The sequence below is a fragment of the Acomys minous genome, assembly GCF_964271855.1.
Source record: "Acomys minous genome assembly, chromosome: 4".
Taxonomy (NCBI): domain Eukaryota; kingdom Metazoa; phylum Chordata; class Mammalia; order Rodentia; family Muridae; genus Acomys; species Acomys minous.
Genome location: NC_140486.1, coordinates 115429504 through 115448153, shown reverse-complemented (window position 1 = coordinate 115448153; position 18650 = coordinate 115429504). Strand labels below are relative to the sequence as shown.

Sequence of the window (18650 nt, the reverse complement as noted above, 5' to 3'; positions counted from 1 at the left end):
GTGCCCTTTCTCAGCTCACTGGATGGAGAACTTTCCAGGCTGCTGACCTTGGAACCAGCCAGCATGCCTCTCCTATTCCATCTGGTCCTTAGCAGATCACACCTCTCAAATTTGAAAGCTAGACAGACTGAAGCCACTGTTCCCCACCTCCAGCATGCCTCCCTCACCCCCGACAGGCCATCTTAGCAGTCAGACACTTCCCAAGTCTAAGTACTCTTAAGGGGAGGTAGGAGAGGCTCTCCACATATTAGAGGGGGAGTGGCCTTGCCGAAGACTCTGTGGTCATTTGGCCACCCACAGTTGTCTTTCACACTCACATACCTCTTCCACTTGAGCATGTGCCGTGCAACACTTTTGAATGGAAGTCATTGGAAGGAGACTGATGACCAGGAGCCAGCTCGCTGAGGCAGGGAGTGGCTCCTAGTGCATGGCTTCCGTTCCTCCCTACCTTTCTGGAGGGGAGTGACAGCAAGGATTTCAGGTCCTTACATCTTCTTGCTGTCGCCTGTTTTCTCTGAAGGAGTGTGTTTACTGTGAAAGTGACGGGAAAGGCAACATTTGCCTGCCGTATGAGGAAGACGGTCCTTCCCTGGGGCTCAGTGACACCTCAGAAGCCAAAGAGGAGGAAAATGGACAGCTGACAAGTCCCCAGAAGGAGGCGCAGACATAACCCTGTCCCCTAGCCAGCGATCTACATTAGATGGTGCTCGCAAGAGGCGGAAGATCTTCTCGTTGTTTCTAATGAAATGGACACATACTTACATTGCTTTTTTGTTTTAGAAAAAAAAAACCCATAAAACACCATAGTTTTCTGAAGGTTGACAAAACTACAGGGAGATTTAGGAGGAAATACGTTTTTGTATTAAAAATATAAATATGGAATTTGGGGGACGACGAGGTGAGATTTGTCATTGAGCTTGAGGGAGACTGAGATGATCTGTGTGTTACAGAGGTTGCCTCAAGGGCCTCAGAAGTCCTTTGACCTTGGAGACCTCTTTCCAGGGTTCCAGTGTCTACTGGCCTGAGATATCATACCTGGATATGACATACAGCAGGGAAGCCACTTGAGGCTCTCAGCCAAGGGCCAGGCTTTCTGGAACTTACCCACTGTGTGATGGTATCAGATGGAGGGCTGCTTTTTGACCTACATTATCATGCAGTTCTGCTCTGTGTGTGTTCACATACCAAGTGGAGAGACCTCCTCTCCTGACCTCCTCAGCGTGTTCCGTTACGTGGTTTGGAGCATGGTGTGGCAGCTTTGGCTTCAGATCCTCTAGTCAACATTCCAGTCTGACACGTGGCTTCTGTTTGTAGACAAAGGTGAACTGCCTGCTTTGGGCTAATGGAGATTAGTGATGTCTGTGACTGCCACCATCAGACTAGCACCCACATACTGTACATTTCTGTGCCGTTCTTGCATTCTTTTTAGACCATCGTGGCCAGTTTGTAGAGAGCTTTTAAAAATTTAAAAATATCCTAGGAAGTAGAGATACTGATTTGTGGTGTCAGCCATGTCACCCTATCTGCATGGTGGCCTCTGCAACCATGACTTTGTTGCTACAGGGACACAATTATACGTGTTCTTCGCTTGGAACCTCCCATACAAAGGCGCCCAGCAGAGAGCAGCCACCTGAACACCAGGAAGGGAGCGGTGACCCACATCGCCACCATCAGTGTTACCCAGTTTGTAGGGAGCTCAGCTTCCCCATTATATTCCTGGCTGGCTCCCTGGCTCCCGTGGCTTCAGGTGTCTGTCGCATCTGTCTGTGCTGCTGGCCCTCAGCTCACTGGAACCCTTTGGGGAGAAGGGGACCTCTCTGCCCAGCTCTATAAAACCTATGCTGCACCAGACATCCAAAGATTACCCTGGCATGCTTCCTGGTGACCCCTGGTGGAATGAGAAGTCACCAGCAAGGAACCATGTGACTTAAAAGTGGACAGAGGACGCAGTCTCCTGAGTCCAAAGCACCTACTAGAAAGATGTCTTACTGCACATGGTTTTCCTAGTAAAGCCATCTGATGCCTGAAAATTAACCCTATTTTTCATAAACACAAGAACTCTATTTTTTTTTATTATTAAAGCAATGCCACCTTTCACTATGATAAGGTAGTAGCCATGTTTTAGTGGAAATTCGATGTTACAGACAGCTGCCTCCCTCACCAGTCATAAGGGTAGATAGATGATGGTCTAAGCCTACGCTTGTTACTTAAACACAAAACTGCCAAAACCTTCTCTCTACTATCTTGAATGTTTACCATCAGCGTTATTTTATGATTATTTAATATATAGTCCTTGATTGTTAACTGCTAAGAAGTTGACTTCCTAGGATAATTTTGTGAATCTGTTTACAAGATGCCAAGCATCCAGTCCTGTTTTCTTTAGAATGTGTGCTTACACGGGTGTCCTGAGATTGTCTCTCTTTTAAACTGAGCCTTCTTTTTAATGTAAATAAGCTCTCAGAGTTTGTGCGATGATTCGTGAGCCTTGCCGGACAAGCGGTTTGTTCATGCGCAAACCAAATGTACCTTCGCCCAGTGCAATATATTTGTGTGACTGCTTGTGTCTTTTTATGACTTTTTTGCCTTTTAGAAAATTGTTAAATAAAGCAAGTATATTTTTATTTTCAATTGTATGCATTGTTTGTCATGGCTGTGGGGATTCAACACAGTACCTCGTGCAAATTAAGCAGGTGCTCTACCACTGACCTATACCCTAGCACTGCATATGTTTTTTCTTAATAGACCAGTAAACCAAATAGAATGACTTTGTCAAGAAAATTCTTAAAAGAACTTCAAAAATGGTACATGAGGAAATCTTCAGTCCCAAAGGCTGACTCATCACTCCTTTGCACAGTGTTCTCAACTGGCCCAGTTCCTATCTGTGTGTCTCACAGGTGCAGCCTCCCTGACCCATTCACGCCTTGCAGGAATCTCCCATAATGCAGATCTAGCCAGGCATCCCTGGTTCCTTTCTCTTGATGTCTTTTCACCTACACATGGTTACTTAGCAGATCCACTGGGCCGACCCTCAGCTTAGCACCCACTCTCCCATTAATTCTGCCTTTGCCTGGTGGCCTGTGTGCTGGCCTCGGGGCTAAGAGCAGAGAAATCAGATGGCTGCCATGCTAGAAAAGACTTACAGGCATCACTGGGGGTCACAGGCCTCTTACCCTGGCCCTTCCTGATTGACAGCCTAGTGAGAGTTATTCTGAAGAGGTCTGCTTCCCTTTCCTCTCTCCAAAGCAGGCTCCCAGGGACCTGAACAGAGGGGCCACATGACACTGGGCCTCATGCTCAGCTTCTGGGAGCCCTGAATGTGTTGTCTGCCTGCACGTGTTGATGGAGTTCTCCTGGCAGCTATGGCTATTTTACTGACTGAGGACCTATGGAGGGCTCCAGCTGCGCTTTGCTGTGTAACTCAAGGGCAGCCCCTCTCTTTTTCAAACCAAAAGGAAATTCTCTGAGTCTCCTGGGCAGATTGCCCACAAAGCGCTTGGATGTCTGCAGGACATGGCTGTTGCCTTTGTCCCTTTGGGGGTTTATGGCCTGTTATTTCTGCCGCTAACTAGTCTCTCTATGGCCACTATGGCCCTGCCCAGCCTCTGCTGGCCTCTGTTCCTGGCTCTAGGGGGATCAAAAGGCCCGAATGCTCAGGAAGGTTGCATGCAGGCCAACTTTGAAGGTAGGACATGATTCAGGGGACAAATGACAGGAAGTAGTAGTTCAGCTGTGGAAGGTGGGGCAGGAAAGAGAGGGTTTCATGGGGTCAGGATGGGGTGGGTAGTCAAGCTTCTGGGACAGAAGGTCTAAGCCACTTGACCAGTAGACTCACTAAAATAAGTTGCAGATAGGACCTCAAGCAACTCCCCTGCCCCCAAAAAGGCCTGATTCATGCCCTGCCCTGTCCCTAACCTCTTTCCTTCCAGCCTAGTCACTCTTGAGTCACGGCCCCAACTGGTTCATTTTTCTTTCCCTCAGTTTTAGACATCGCTCTGCAACACACCCCCAACTCACACAGGGCAGGACAAAGCTCTGTGTGCTCTCATTGGTTCCCAACCTAGGAATGGACTAAGGTTACATTTCTCCTTGTGGTAGCTTTCTTTTCCCTGACGCTCTTAGTGAATTTTCATTCTTTTCTTGCACAATTTGCTGTGTGTGTGTTTCTTTGCCCTCCATTTCTTTTCTTTCTTTCTTTTTTTCTTTTTTTGTTTTTTTTCCAGACAGGGTCTCTCTGTGTAGCATTGGATGTCCTGGACTTGCTTTGTAGTCCAGGCTGGCCTCCAACTCACAGAGATCCGCCTGCCTCTGGCTCCCGAGTGCTGGGATGAAAGGCGTGTGCCACCACGCCCGGCTTGCCCTCTGCTTCTAACTGATACTTTGAAGAGTCTTTCCTCAGGACCCTTCTGCAGTACCCATGGGAGCTATCTTTTGGCCTTGCTCATTTGGGTACAGGGAGACGTACAACACCGTTTGTAAACTAGGCAACATACACACAAAACAAAAACAAAACCCCTACCAAAGTTATTTTCTCCTATCTCAAAGTAGTAGAAACTTAAAGGTAAGTATTTTGTAGTCACCTTTACTGGAAACTGATAGCTAAACAGTAAAGTCACAAATCAGCCAAGACTGGCTTCACTGGGACCATTCCCACCCCGACTCAGGAGTCTTAACCACTAGGAGCAGAGGATGCTCAGCAGCCCCTGGGGGGGTGGTGGTGGTAAAGAACCAAGCTTTTTAGCATGTTGGGAATATCCAGACGAGTGGTAATAAGTTGGGGGAGGTGTCCAGGACCAGCGTGCAGGAACAATTCAGAAGCAAAAGAGAGAGAGAGAGAGAGGCGCCACTAGTAAGGCGACTCCAGAGATCGTCAAACCTCTCACCCATCTCATCTACCTGAAGCCTTTGGGGGGCCCTCTGCTGTGGAGCCACAAGGAGTCTGCAGACCCATCTTTAGAAGGGTAAGGTGTTTTCCGGTCCAGCTGCTCCAGTCCCTTGCGTGGTCTTTCCAGCCAGGCTGACAGCACCAGCTACCAAGACCTGAATGGTGATGAGGCATCCTCTGAAGTAGTGCGTAGTGGTGCCCAAGCCTAAGGATGGCACATGTAAAGGCCGCTTGAGAGCTGGCCCCTTTCCCTCTCTGAAGTAGCAACAGAAACCAAGAACACTGGAAAACACACAAACACACACACACACACACACACACACACACACACACACACACACACACCCTCCCGCGGCGAGGCAGGGCGGCAGATGGACCGATGACGACGCGAGGCTTGGGCGTCTGGCTGACACAGGCGTGCCTGTTGCTGCCTGTGGGACAAAGCCAGCGAGACAAAGGCGCGGCCAACACCTGTCGCTCCTGGCCGGGGTTGCAGCTTTTCTCTGCCGACGCGGCTGCAGCTGCCAACTGTCACGGGCATCAAGTTACTAGGGCCAGACGGCAGCCTCTGCCTGCAGAGCCCAAAGATGAAAGGGGGAGGAGCCAAGAGAGACTTGGGATGGAGAGGGTAAGGAGGACACGAAGGGGACCCGAGGGGGAGGGCGGTGGGCGTGAAAGGGGTGGGGGCGGGGAAATGTGAGAGCATTGGTTTTGGGTGTTGAGGGACTAGAGGGAAATGAGGGGAGCTTAGGCGGGTACAGAGTGATGAGCAAGGACCGGGGAGATTTGACGGGGGCAGTAGGAGGTGGAGCTAGGAAAAGGCAAGGTACTGGTTGGTAGGTGAGAAAGAAGTGCAGTAGGCACGACCACAGACCTTGGAGTAAGAAGATTACAGGTGTCCTCATGAGTCCACACACCCAAGGGTCCAGGAGCCGTCCTTACTTACTCCTGCTGTTAAGTTGGCCCCCACTTTTCCTGGACTTTGCACTCTCGCCACCTGTGACCCGAACCCCCTTCCTGGTCCCGAGGGTATGGACTTGACTTTGGAGCTGCACCGCCTGAAGCCGGCTCTGAGGCCCCGGGGGCTGGAGCGCTATTCTCGGCAACATCTTTGGTAAACTAAGGGAAGCAAACGCACTGTAGGGATGGATGGGCTAAATAAAGGGAGGGTGGAAAGGAAGAATGGATAGATGCACGGATCGAAGAATAGATAGCTAAGTCCGGGCTCTCGGGCTGGCCGATCTGGCCTCAAAACACGGCGGAGGGAGATAGAAGCACATAAGCAAGACAGAAGCTGGGGGTCACTGCCCCAGAGTCCCGCCCCTGCGGGAGTGGCAGGAGGTCGAGCTGTGGGCTCCGCCCAGCCAGCTGCCAGAGACCAGCGGGGCCTGACAAAGCGCGCCGCTCTTATTGGCTGCAGGTTGCCTCGCGGCTGGCAGCTCGGGCCACGCACAGCCAATTGGTGCATTGACATGTAAATAAGCTGCTATAAAAGGGGCGGGGCACCTTGGGCCGGAAGACTTCGGAGAACCAGCGAGGCCTCCGGGCTTCGGACCCACCTCGCAGTGTGGTTTGCACTCCGCGCCGGGCGTCGAGCTCCGGGCGCTGAGGGCCATGGCTCCGCTCCAGGCACCCAGCCGGGATCGTGCAGGCCACGAGGATGAGGACCGCTGGGAAGCACGGGGGGACCGCAAGGTGCCGACAGGGGCCCCCGGGGTAGATGGGCTTGCGGGAGGCTGCGCGGGCCAGGGGCTCAGTAGCCTCTTCTTACAGGCCCGGAAGCCCCTGGTGGAGAAGAAGCGACGTGCGCGGATCAACGAGAGTCTTCAGGAGCTGCGGCTGCTGCTGGCCGGCACCGAGGTGCGCCTGGAAGGGTGCAGTGGGCTTCAGGGTGTTCGCTGGAGCGCACAGCCCGACTCAACCCCCTTCCCCTCTGCGCAGGTGCAGGCCAAACTAGAGAACGCCGAGGTGCTGGAGCTGACTGTGCGGCGTGTGCAGGGCGCGTTGCGGGGCCGGGCGCGGGGTGAGTGGCGGTGGGGGATCGAGGGCGGGGGCGCTGACTGGGCACGCCTGCCACCCAGAAGCGGGACGTGTCGGCTCCCGGAGCCCCGGTCCTGTCCATGGCTGGGGCTCCCCCCAAGAGCAGGGTGAGGCCCGACCCCGCGGAACAGATCGTCCATGCCATGGTAGTCACTGCTCACAGTACGGAATGCTGCTCTCTTCTTCTCACCCTCCTGCACAGAGCGGGAGCAGCTGCAGGCCGAAGCAAGCGAGCGCTTCGCCGCTGGTTACATCCAGTGCATGCATGAGGTGCACACGTTCGTGTCCACGTGCCAAGCCATTGATGCCACCGTCTCAGCTGAACTCCTGAACCACCTGCTAGAGTCCATGCCGTTACGAGAGGGTAGCAGCTTTCGGGACCTGCTGGGAGACTCCCTAGCTGGGCTTCCTGGAGGCTCTGGGAGGAGCAGCTGGCCTCCGGGGGGGTCTCCAGGGTCCCCGTTATCCAGTCCCCCAGGTCCCGGGGATGACCTGTGTTCTGACCTAGAGGAGATCCCGGAGGCTGAACTAAATCGGGTGCCCCCTGAGGGGCCAGATTTGGTGCCCACATCCTTAAGCAGCCTGACTGAAGCTCGTTTGGCACAGAATGTGTGGCGGCCTTGGTGACCAACACCTTAAGGATGATGGGCTGCCATCCTTAAGTCGGCTCCCTCCCTGGGTATCAGATGAGGCAGAGACAGCCCAGGATGCCCCCTAGGGATGCCCTCCTCACTCTTCCAATGGATGGCTTGCATGACGACCCTGTTTCTTGAGGGGATCAATTTCATGGACCCTATAGCTCTGGATGGGGAGGGGGGGGGGAAGGGAGGGAGACTCTTATAGCGCTGCCAGGGCTCCTCCACATTCGCCTATCCCTGCCTTTTAGACATTCTGAAGAGCCTAGGGCAGAAGTGACCAGTCTTCTAAATCGCAAAAGCTGAGCATTAGTGTCCGGGGCAGGGACACGCAGGCCATAGGAGTCCTGACCTGAATAGAAGGTTAGGTGTGCTACTTTGCCTAGGAGACCAAAGGGCGCAGGCTCATGCCGAAGTGTCACTGACAGCTGTTTGAAACACTTGGGTGTGTGAATTTGGTTGCCACCAGATGTGCCAATTGAATGAAATAAAGAACCTGGAGATAGTTGCCCCTGCTGTCCTGTCATTGATGTGTCAGGTGTGTGAGTGCTCAACTGCATCCAACACTAGTGAGCATCTTTTTAAAGGGTTCCCCCTTTGTCTGCAAAGTGTGTTTGTGTGGTGCTGATAGAGATGCCTCCACTGCTGGGGACCTCTCTAGGCTGCCTCACTTTCCTAGGAGTGTGCATCCTAGAGGATTCCACTAACTTGGGGTTCGTCTCCAGGGTAACTAAGCCGTAGGGAAATGACCTGTCCTTGTACTGTTCTTTCTTGAGCTGCCAGGAAGGACCCTAATGACTAGTTGCTAGTTATTTGCCTTGGAAGTGTCTTTCAGAGGCCTGATTTAAGGTTCATGAGTAATGGTGTCAATCTTCCTTAGGTTATCACTTTTTCCCCCTTTTAAAAAATGTTAAGGGTGTACACATGCGTGATTATAGGTATGTATGAGGAAGTCAGAGGAGAACTTTGAGGAGACCTGTCCTATCAAACTTGAGTCCTCAGGCTTGTTTGGGAAACCTTTTTTTCTTTTTCTTTCTTTCTTTCTTTCTTTTTTTTTTAAACTAGCTGAGCCATATGGTAGACTTGGCTTGCCACTTTCCCTGATTGTAGGAGTTTCCCCTGGTGCCACTGCAGAAACAAGGAGTGCTTGAAGTGAAAGTGCGTCTTGGACCTGAGGTTAGGCTAGACCCTGGAGGTCAGGATCCTCAGGGAGGAGGAAGTTGATGGGATGGGCAGCTAGTATGTCTACGGATCTCCATAGTCAGTTGGCAGCAACCACTAGCACCATGAAAGAGCCCTTCCTCTCCAAGCCCCCAAAGCAGATGGTTTTCACTAGGCTACAAGCAGGCAAGCTGACATGTGACGATTTAGGATTGGCATCTGCCTCTCTTCTTAGGTCATGTGCCTTTAAGAGCATCTTTCTCAAAAGCTGCAAAGCATCTTCTGGTCCCCAGAGTGTTTCAGCCTTTGGGGTTCATTGCTATGCCAGGTTAGAATCCGTGCAACTTAATCTTCACGTTGAGCTTGAGCTGTGGGCAGCTGGAGTAATGGAAATAACGGGGTTATTTTCATCTCCTCAAATTAGTGTAGACCTCCATAAGGACACAGATAATGGGCCCTCTCGCATAGCTTCTATCAGTAAGCACTAAGCTCTGCTGCCACAGCTGAGAGAAAGCATTATCCAGAGACTGCTTGCAGGAGAGTCTCTGCTGACAGCAGTACTTGCATCTTTCTACAGGACCCTGGACAAGCGGGGAGGCCTTACTCCTTTTGCAAGGTGACCTGTAATACATTTGCCACTGGGTCTGGGACCCACTCGAGGTCAGAAGCCACGGGCTCTGAGCTCCAGCCCTATGCTTCTCCAACCCAGAGCCAACCTCTTTGTAATCCTCAAGCACAGTCTCTGGCTTCTAGAGTGACAACCACTGTTGGCCTCAGCTGGGAAGTGTCTTTACCCAAGGCACAGTCTGGGACCACAAGTTTCCTTTTCAGCGACACCATTAATTCATTCACTCTGCCTCCTGTCCCTGGAGCCCCTGGGCTTCCTCACAGGCCTTCTGCTAAAGCATTGGATGGCCTAGTTTCTCCTCTGAAAATTGCCACGCTACCCCAAGTCTCTGATTCTGTGTTTTCTATAATAGCCACATTAAGTGGCCGTGAACTTGATGGCTGAAAAGAACATACAAAACTGTGCTTTGCCATGGGTTGGATGTCCCAAGCGGGGTTCCTGGGGCTCAACTCAGGCTTTCAACGAACAGGGTTGTGCTTTGTAACGACTATTCTTGGTGCTCACCTGGACTGCGTCTTGAATTAACTGGACCCCGAGCAGCTGGGCGCATGTGTGAAGGATTTCCCCCCCCCCCCTTAATTAAATCATTTGAAGTGGGAAGAACCACTTTTCATCTCTTAAAGTAAGAGGATAAACATTTCATCTGAGCTACACCTTCTGGCTGGCAGCCTATATAAAGGACGTGGAGGAGCTCGCTTGCTCTGTCTGCTTGCTCTCACACTTGCTGGCAAGTCCATTCCTTCACTGGCACTAGAGCCTACTTCTTCGGGATTCCAGTGTATGCTGAAAACCACCTGAGACATCCAGTCTACTGGGCTGAACAACTACTGCATTCTTGGACCTTTCATTGGTAGACAGTCATTGTTGGACTACCTGGACCACAGTCTGTAAGCCATTCTAAAAAAAAAAAAAAGCCCCTTTATATATCTATATCTATCAATCTATATAGATATAGATTTATTCTATAACTTCTGTTCTTCTAGAGAACCCTGACTAATACAGATTTTGGAGCTGGGCATGGTGCATGGGGCGCATGCTTTTAATCCCAGCACTTAGGAGGCAGAGGCAGGCTGGTCTACAAAGCAAGTTCAGGACAGCCAGGGCTACACAGAGAGACCCTTTTTCAAAAAACAAAAACAACCAAACAAACAAACAAAAAAACAAACAAACAGATTTTGGTACCAGAACTGGTTCTAGAGCAACAAAAATATAAGGATACATTCTTTAAGTATCTGGAACAGGCCTTCCAATTTGCCAACACCTCTCCAATTATTGATGCCTCTCCTAGCAGCGTGGAGAGTACTGAAAGCCCATGATGTGACTATTTTACAAATCTAATGAGTTTTAGGGCTGCCTGGTCTACAGAGCAAGTTCCAGGATAGGCAGGGCTATGCAGAGAAACCCTGTCTAGAAAACATAGGAACAGAAAAAACAAAAACAAAACGAAACAAAAAAACCAAAACAGGCTCTAGGCAGCTCAGCAAAGACCACTGCAATGTACCCTCAACACACACAAGCTACATCTGCTAGTGACAAGGGAGCCTTCCAGTGACCATGCTCTCCACCAGGACCTTCTGCCTCTGTCCTGGCTCTACCCTTGGTGACCACTGAGTATCTAGCCCCTGGCTGAGCTGGCCAGGCAAAACTGAGGCTGGGACCAGCTAGCCATCACTCCTCCCAAGGACTGTCTGCTACAGAGGCAGCACCAACTCACTGTCCTTCCCACCAGTGGATGTGAGTGTGGTGCCTTACTGTGCGCCGGGCAATCAGAGTTGCAATCTGATTCGTGCAACCTCTACCCACTGTCCGTGAGTGAATCCTGCTTCGAGATATTAGTGGCATCACTTAGCACTAGCTGGATTATTTGGTTGGTTGATTCACTTGGTGGGCGTCACTCTTCCTTTGCTATGTGTGAATCCAGACAAGACACCTGACTGTCTGCCTCTCTGTGACACACAGGTCATGTTCAAGACACAATCCCATTGCCATGTGCAAAGAACCTCTCCTGGGCTATCACGCCCTCACTCAGAAACTTTTTTTTTTTAATTTTTATGTTTGTATGTGAATGTTTTTCCTGCCTGTCTGTGGGGTACCATAGAACTCAGAACTGGAGTTACAGATGGTTGAGCCACACCATGTGGGTGCTGGGAATTCAACTCCGGTCCTTTACAAGAGCACCCAGCGCTTTTAACCCTGAGCTATCTCCCCAGCCCAGTAACTTTCTTTAACCTCTCTTCATCCCAAGGCTCTGCTAACCTTGTAAGTGTTGCAGCTTACGGGAAAGGCATCTCCTACAGATCCATTACAGCTCTGCTTCAGCTGTGGCAGAAGGCTCAGCAAAACAAGTGTAACAAACAGCTCTGCCCAGAGAAAGTGTTATGCTCTGCTCTGAGAGGTATCCTGGCAGTAGGGAGCCAAGGAATACCACAACATCACTCCGCACAGAAGGCATGGTTTGTATAGTCTCTGTGGTGAGCTCAGAGATTGGTGGGATTCTGTTTCTTGGTGGTGGTTTTGTGCTTGTGGTTAAGTCAGGGTCAGGGTGGTTTTTTTTTCCCCTTTGGCCCTTTTACCCTACAACCCTCAACCCTATATTGTTGCCTTTTGCCCCTCATAACCCCTCATAATGCCCATCTATCCATCCTCTCTCCAAACGGGTAGCTCTTTATACATCCTGGCCACGTACTACCATGTCAAATGGGCATCACAAACTACCAGGAACACTACTAATGGGTGCCTGAATGCACTTCCCAGGTGATGACACTTCTTGGCGCCTCTGTGATTGGAGGGGAGAATCCTGTGGCTGGTAGGATGGCCCAGTGGTGAAGGCCTTTGCCAGCACAAGCCTGATGACATGACTCCCAGGCCCGAGAGAACCAGCTCTACAAAGTGTTCTTTGATTTCAACAAATGCACCACGGCACATGCACACACACACCCCCATACCCCGCACATGATAATATTAAGTGTAAATTAATATATTTAAATATTATTTAAATATTAATAGATGAATATTTAACATATAATTTAAAATTTTATATATATATAATCTTGAGCTGCCCAGGATAGTGGCATATGCCTTAGTTCCAGCACTCAGGAGGGAGAGGCAAACTGTGAGTCCAAGGGCAGTTTGTTCTACTCAAAGAGTTTCAGGACAGCCTGGGATATATAGAAAAACCCTGTCTCAAAATACAAAACGAATAGACAAATAATTAAGAGTATTAATTAACAAATAATTAAGATAATTAAGAAACAAGTAGTGAGATTATTAATAATAATCTTTTTTCAATGTTTACAATAGACTTTATCTAAAGTGAGGTATCTGCAGAGCCAATGATTCTTAAATTGTGATTCAGGTTGAAATAACTTCATAAAAATATCCTGAGACCAGGCACACCCATAGATCTTACATATAAGATCACTTCTTCGCCCATTCTTTTCTCTCTTTTCTTTCTCCAATAACCTCTTTTAGATAGGGTTCAAGGTAGAATCTGTCCTCCTCATATTTTCCCCACTGCTCTTTAGACCAAGATCGGATGCCTCATAGTCAGGTCCAGGGCTCTCTTAATGTGAAACATTCTCTCATTACAAAGGTCCTCAGGAAGCCTTTTAACGGCCTCTTTTACATCCATCTTTGCCATTGAGCCATCCTACCAGCCACAGGATGATATATTGTATCATCTCACATTAACCCTAGTTTATTGAATCCTGCAGCATTATAATACTATTTTCGAAAACCATCCAGCCACTTGCTTGACACTGCCACAGCAGGTCTGCCCACCATTTTGACCTCTATTGACAATAATCTTAGGGTGGAGAGATAGCTCAGTGGTTAAGAACACTGGCTGCTTTTGCAGAGAACTCCAGTTGGGTTCCCAACACCCACAAAGCTGCTTACAAACATTTGTAACCCTAGTTCTAGGAGATCCAATATCTTCTTCTGTCCTCTGTCAGCTCCAGGCATGCATGTGGTGAGCAAACACACAGACAAAACCACTCATATGTATAATAAAATAAATACTATTTTGTTGTTATTGTTGTTTTCGAGACAGGGTTTCCCTATGTTATCTTGATTATCCTGGACTTGCTTTTTAGACCAGGCTGGCCTCGAACTCACAGCGGTCCACCTGCCTCTGCCTCCAGAGTGCTGGGATTAAAGCATGCTCAAAAAAAAAAAAAAAAAAAAAAAAAAAAAAAAGCCGGGCGTGGTGGCGCACGCCTTTAATCCCAGCACTCGGGAGGCAGAGGCAGGTGGATTGCTGTGAGTTCGAGGCCAGCCTGGTCTACAAAGTGAGTCCAGGATGGCCAAGGCTACACAGAGAAACCCTGTCAATCTTGCAGGCACCCGCGATTTCCTTTTCCTGTCATCCCACTTCCCATCAGCCCACCATTCGTAAACCCATCTCCACTGTGATGTTCCTTGCCACTGCAGGAGCCCCACCTTAGGGAACACAAGCCTCAGCCCCGCCTCTCCCGAGTGCAGCCAGGGGCCTTCGCAGTTCCCGTGGGCTTCTAGAGGCCTGTGCGCGAGCAGGTGCCAACGGTGCCAACGACACCAAGACACCAACGGTGCGTGCGGAGGGCGCCAGAGGGGCTGTCAGGGGAAGGAGGAGCAGCCGCGTCCTGCTGAGCCGCCAAGGGATCAGGCTGGCTAGCGCGGGCCAGGGAGCACAGCACTGAATCTCCAGAGCCCCTGGCCACCATGGCAGTGGTTCACTGTTGGTGGGTGCCCCTCTTGTCTCCAGGCCCAACTGAATTGACCTCCAAGCATCTTAGCTATGCCTGTAGCTGCCTAGGTCCCCACAGGAGCAAAGCCAGCTTCCACTGTTACCCCATAGTGGGGGACCCAGGAGCCATAGTGAAGCTGTCTCAGGGCAAGTGACTTTTCCTTTTCCTTCTGTTGCAGGATCTGGGCAGCACCTTAGCTGCTGTATTCACCATGCTGAGGGAGACTGTGGGCATCCTGCCCAGAGAAACAGGACGCCTACAGGAGCATGCCCACCTTCACCAACGTGAGTGCTCTGTGGGAGAAGGGCCAGACTGAAGAACCTGGAAATGGGAAGTCAAATGCCCTTCCTGTTTCTCCCTGCAGTGCTCCCAGACAGCTTCTGCTGGCTTGGACTGGTAGTTGAGGAGGAACCACCCAGTCCATAGAACTGAAATCTAGCCCTTAGCATCCGTGCTTACAGAGGGATTCTGGACAAAGGCAGTAGAGGGAGCAAAAGGCCATTGCCTATGGGATGGAATATAAGAGCTTTGGGGCTGGCCTTGAGCCCAAACTCCTATTTGTTTTCTAGCTAAGGACGTGGTGGGAACTTGAAACCTGAGACTTCCAGAAAATCCTGGTCACCAGCTGGTGCCTCCTCACTCAGAAACCCCACAGGTCCTACCAACACTAGACCCTTACTTTTTCTCCTATAGCTTTGCCTTGGCTCAAGACCCATCTGCACCAGTGCTCTGGGCCCTGGGAGTTCTTTTGGAGGCCTGGCTGTCCCTGTGCTCTGCAAGAGCAGACAAGATGTGGGTCTTGCTTGGGCCCCAAACAGGCCTGAACCTTGGCATGAAGGAGGAGGATACTGGAATCATCTGTACATCCCGTTTAGGGATGCTGCGAACAAATCACTGGGGACAACCCTTGTGGTGAGCAGGAGGAGTTTCAGCGGGAAGCTCAGCCTAGTCCTGGGGAGGGGCCCACAGCCTCTTCAGAACGTAATTTCAAAGGGGATGACACTTCCCAAAACATCAGTGTGTCAGACACAAGGCCGGGACAGGATAAATGAACAGGGTTAAAGTTGAGGAAAAGCTGAATTCCCTCCGACAGGCAGGCCCCAAAGAAGGCTGCCTGAAGGACGTGTAGCCCACGAGCCCTGCAAGATTTGGAGGGCTTGAGGGTGGCAGAGGGGACTGGGTTTGCCTTTCGCAACCCAGTGGTTTGATTTCCACAGTTAAGTTCCTAGAGTAATTTGGTCCCTGAGATGAAGCTCCTGTTCTCCAAACATGGAAGGGAAATGGGGGAAGCACACAAGGCTTCTCTATGGAGGGGTTTGGGCTGTGTCAGGAGGGTTCGGCAATGTTGTCTTCCTTGGCTCCACTGACGACGACGACTCCTTTCCCGCTGGGTACAGAGCTTCTGCACGCTGGACCCTGATCTTCTGTGAAGGTCTCTGGCAGCAGCTTCCTCAGACCTGGCTGGGTCTAGGCAGACTTCATCCCATCCAGCTATGCTTCCCACTGTCCCTTAGTGGGGACTCCAGGGGGCAGTGCCACAGCACCAGTAGGATGTGGTGTGGTGTGCCTGCATACATAAACCCTCATGGCCTTCACCCTGTGTAAGAAACTCAGTCAGATCTGTCTGTTGCTATGTAACAAACTGCCCCCCCCCCAACACAGTTTAGCATCTTAAACAGATTCCAGGCTTGGGGATGGGGGTGGGGGTTAGGGACCAAGTGGTTAGTAGAATTGCTGCCTGGTGGTGTCTCACAAGGCTCCAGTCTGAGTGTGCTTAGGCTGTGGTCTCTCAGGTGAAGGTGATGCTGGCATGCTCACACAAAATGCAGCTGACAAATTTCAGTTCCTCTCCAGCAAACCTAGAGGCCTAGCTTGCCTAGAGGCCTCACTTTGTTCTTTGCAAAGGCCTATCCACAGTGTGCCTCCCAATATGACAGGTGTTTTCCCATCTGATTAAGCAAGCAAGCAAGAGCAAATGAAGTGGCCTCTCATCCATCTGACTTTTTTTTTTTTTCTGTTTTAAGTTCAAGATCATAGTTGAGGAAGCAGGTCCACACGGGAGTACATATCCCAGGAAGGGTGATATTGCGGGTCATCTCCACAGCCTGCCATGACACTTTCCAAACTCTTAATGTCCTCAGGTGTCTTGGAGTGGGTCTTACCAGGACCAGGGCACAACACTGTGTTCAGCATCTTGTTATCAGCACTCTAGTCCTGATAGAGCCTGAGCTATACCCTGGGGGGTCACAGGTACATTCCTGTTAGAGCTTCCTCTGGTCTACGCTGAGTCCTTTCCAAGGCAGCTGGTTCCCTTGAATCTCTCTGAGTGACATAAAGCATCTAAAGCTGGGTTGCCAGGCTGTCCCTCCCAGAGCAAACTTGGACCCTCAGTTGATACGGCAAGAGATCCCTGAGTAGACTGGGGAAGGTGATAAGAGTGGAAGGCGGGAGAAGTTTGCCTTGGTGTCCTGTATCCACAGGGGTCAAGATCAGGTACACCTCGATATGGGGCCCCTCAAGGCTCCCTAAGGCTTCGATGAGGTCCACACTCCCTTCACGCCTTCCTTCGAGCCATTGGTTCTGCAAGAGGCTGTCCCATCATCCCCATGGCAATCTCTGGTAACTTCGTTTAGAATTTCTCTGCTCAAGCTCCATGAAGAGCTGGCACCTCTGGCTTTGTTTATGGAAGTAATAAACTCAATGAGGGACTGTTTGTACTGGGGATAAAACTTAGGTGGTTATACATGAGAAACAGTATCCACTGTCACCAAGTTACACCCTTGCCTGAAGCTCATAGCTCTTCCCTGCCTTGCCCTGTGTTGGACAAAATGGAAAATTGGAACATCCAGAGGAGCGATACCTTGATTTTAGAGTTACACTGTACCTTCCCTTGCCCGGTGCCTAATTCCTTTATACCCCTGTCCTGCTGCTCCAGATTTTTGAGCCGGAAGTACCTTGACCATCCTTAGACTCAGTAAAAAGGAAGGAACTCATCTGGGTTTCTTCACCAGCTCTCCAAAAGTCCAGCATTTGAAGACAGCCATGAAACTGTCTTCTGTTCAAGCACACAGCAAAGCTGAGATACATCACTTGTATGTGTACACAGGAATGTACCATAGAGATGTAGAAACATTTAATTGAATAACAGCAGCAAGCAATGAGTAATCTGAAATAAACTCACTCCTCTACACCTGAGAGGAGCACAAAAACAATAATTCTGTGCTTTGAAGAAGCTGGCTCTTGCTTTCTCACCAGCACTTACAATTCTCACAGGACTCCATTCTTGGACCATGTTGCTATGGTGACGGTTTTGTGACATGCATACGCTAGGCACCATGATCACATACTCAAGGATCCTGAACTTGTAACTCTAATGTGTATTTGATCACATTTCACCAGTTAAGATGGTGGCACGTGGTGTCTGTAATCCCAACACTTGGAAGACTGAGGCAGGAGCATTGCTCCAGGTTTCAGGCCTGGTCTACATGGTAAACTTTGACTTGGGTTACACAGTAGGACCTCATCTCAACAAACAAGTCAACTAAGAGTATTTACCTAATATAGCTCAATATATAGATAGCTTTTGGCGCCACAATCCAATTTGTTGGCATTTTCCAACAAATAAAAACCTGTGTCCACCAGATGCATAGGAATGTTTATAAGCAGCATGGTGGGTAGTAGCTCCAGACATGTCAGAACCCGCATGTCCACTAAGAGCAGATAGACAAAGAGTGGTACATCTAATTGAGTGGACCACAGTCTTGACAGCATCAGTGTCACAAAGACGATGAAGGAAGGTCAGCTGAAAGAAGGAAGGGAGGATACAGGATTGTAAAATAAAGGTAGATTATTGAATCTACTAACTTCAAAAATTCTACATTGGTATTGTAGATTGATGGAAATTTAAGACTTTTGATTGATGGAAATTTAAGACTTCAACTTTTGCTTCACATTGATATGAACTTAAATTGTACATTCCATTCATTTTTGCCTTATGTATTGTAAAATGTTGACAAAATATTGTATATTGTATGTTAGAAATTTACGTTCTTTTTGTTCAGTGTTTATTTGATGTATTATTCATGTACCACTAATGTCTTATAAAAAACTGTTTGGAATCATCGGGGATAAAAGTTGGTATTTAGTTATGTAAAAATCCTATTAGATACTCACTTTGTTATAGAGCAGGTTTGTTTAATAGCTCGTATATGTCTTCAAAGAAATAGATTAATAACTGTAAGAATAGATAGATTTGCTCTTCAGAGATCCACAGAATATGGCATTTAATGATGAGGGCTTTCCTGACAGAGAGAGACATCCGCTCCTGGCTGCCTCTCCATTTACATCATTGAAGATGGGGGCTTCAAGAGACGCTGGTGACAAAATAGTCACTAGACGAAAAAACTGCTCTACTACTGCTCTTATCTCTACTGCTGATGACAAGATGATTGTCTACAATGATCAACAAAGATGCTGAAAAGATGACTGTCCAGCTTTAAAGAGAATAGATGGACCAGACCGTCGGATTTCCTGCTTCAAAAAGCAGTTCATTAGATGTTTTGGGCAGATAAGGCTGA

The 18650-nt window shown here is 49.4% G+C and overlaps 2 protein-coding genes across 2 annotated transcripts in view; both read left to right on the top strand.

Moving 5' to 3' along the window:
• PER2 (period circadian regulator 2) overlaps window positions 1–2628 on the top strand; it is a 46020-nt gene extending 43392 nt beyond the window's left edge. Inside the window, exon 23 of the mRNA XM_084778587.1 lies at window positions 521–2628. Within this exon, the coding sequence (XP_084634713.1) occupies window positions 521–670 (150 nt within the window). The 3' untranslated portion in view covers window positions 671–2628. The remainder of the gene's footprint in view (window positions 1–520) is intronic.
• Window positions 2629–6353: 3725 nt separating this feature from the next.
• HES6 (hes family bHLH transcription factor 6) lies at window positions 6354–8067 on the top strand. Its single transcript, XM_084779234.1, has 4 exons — window positions 6354–6577; window positions 6656–6742; window positions 6824–6905; window positions 7125–8067. Exons 1-4 carry the CDS (start codon window positions 6497–6499, stop codon window positions 7547–7549), a joined length of 675 nt encoding a protein of 224 aa, XP_084635360.1. The 5' UTR covers window positions 6354–6496; the 3' UTR covers window positions 7550–8067.
• The last annotated feature ends 10583 nt before the right edge of the window (window positions 8068–18650 follow it).

What these genes read in the sequence shown, in the direction of transcription:
- HES6 (XM_084779234.1), top strand. Translation starts at nt 6,497, where the DNA reads ATGGCTCCGCTCCAGGCACCCAGCCGGGATCGTGCAGGCCACGAGGAT. An exon ending in TGCTGCTGGCCGGCACCGAG is followed by an intron (nt 6,743 to 6,823) that starts GTGCGCCTGGAA and finishes CCCTCTGCGCAG; the next exon opens with GTGCAGGCCAAACTAGAGAA. An exon ending in GTTGCGGGGCCGGGCGCGGG is followed by an intron (nt 6,906 to 7,124) that starts GTGAGTGGCGGT and finishes CCTCCTGCACAG; the next exon opens with AGCGGGAGCAGCTGCAGGCC.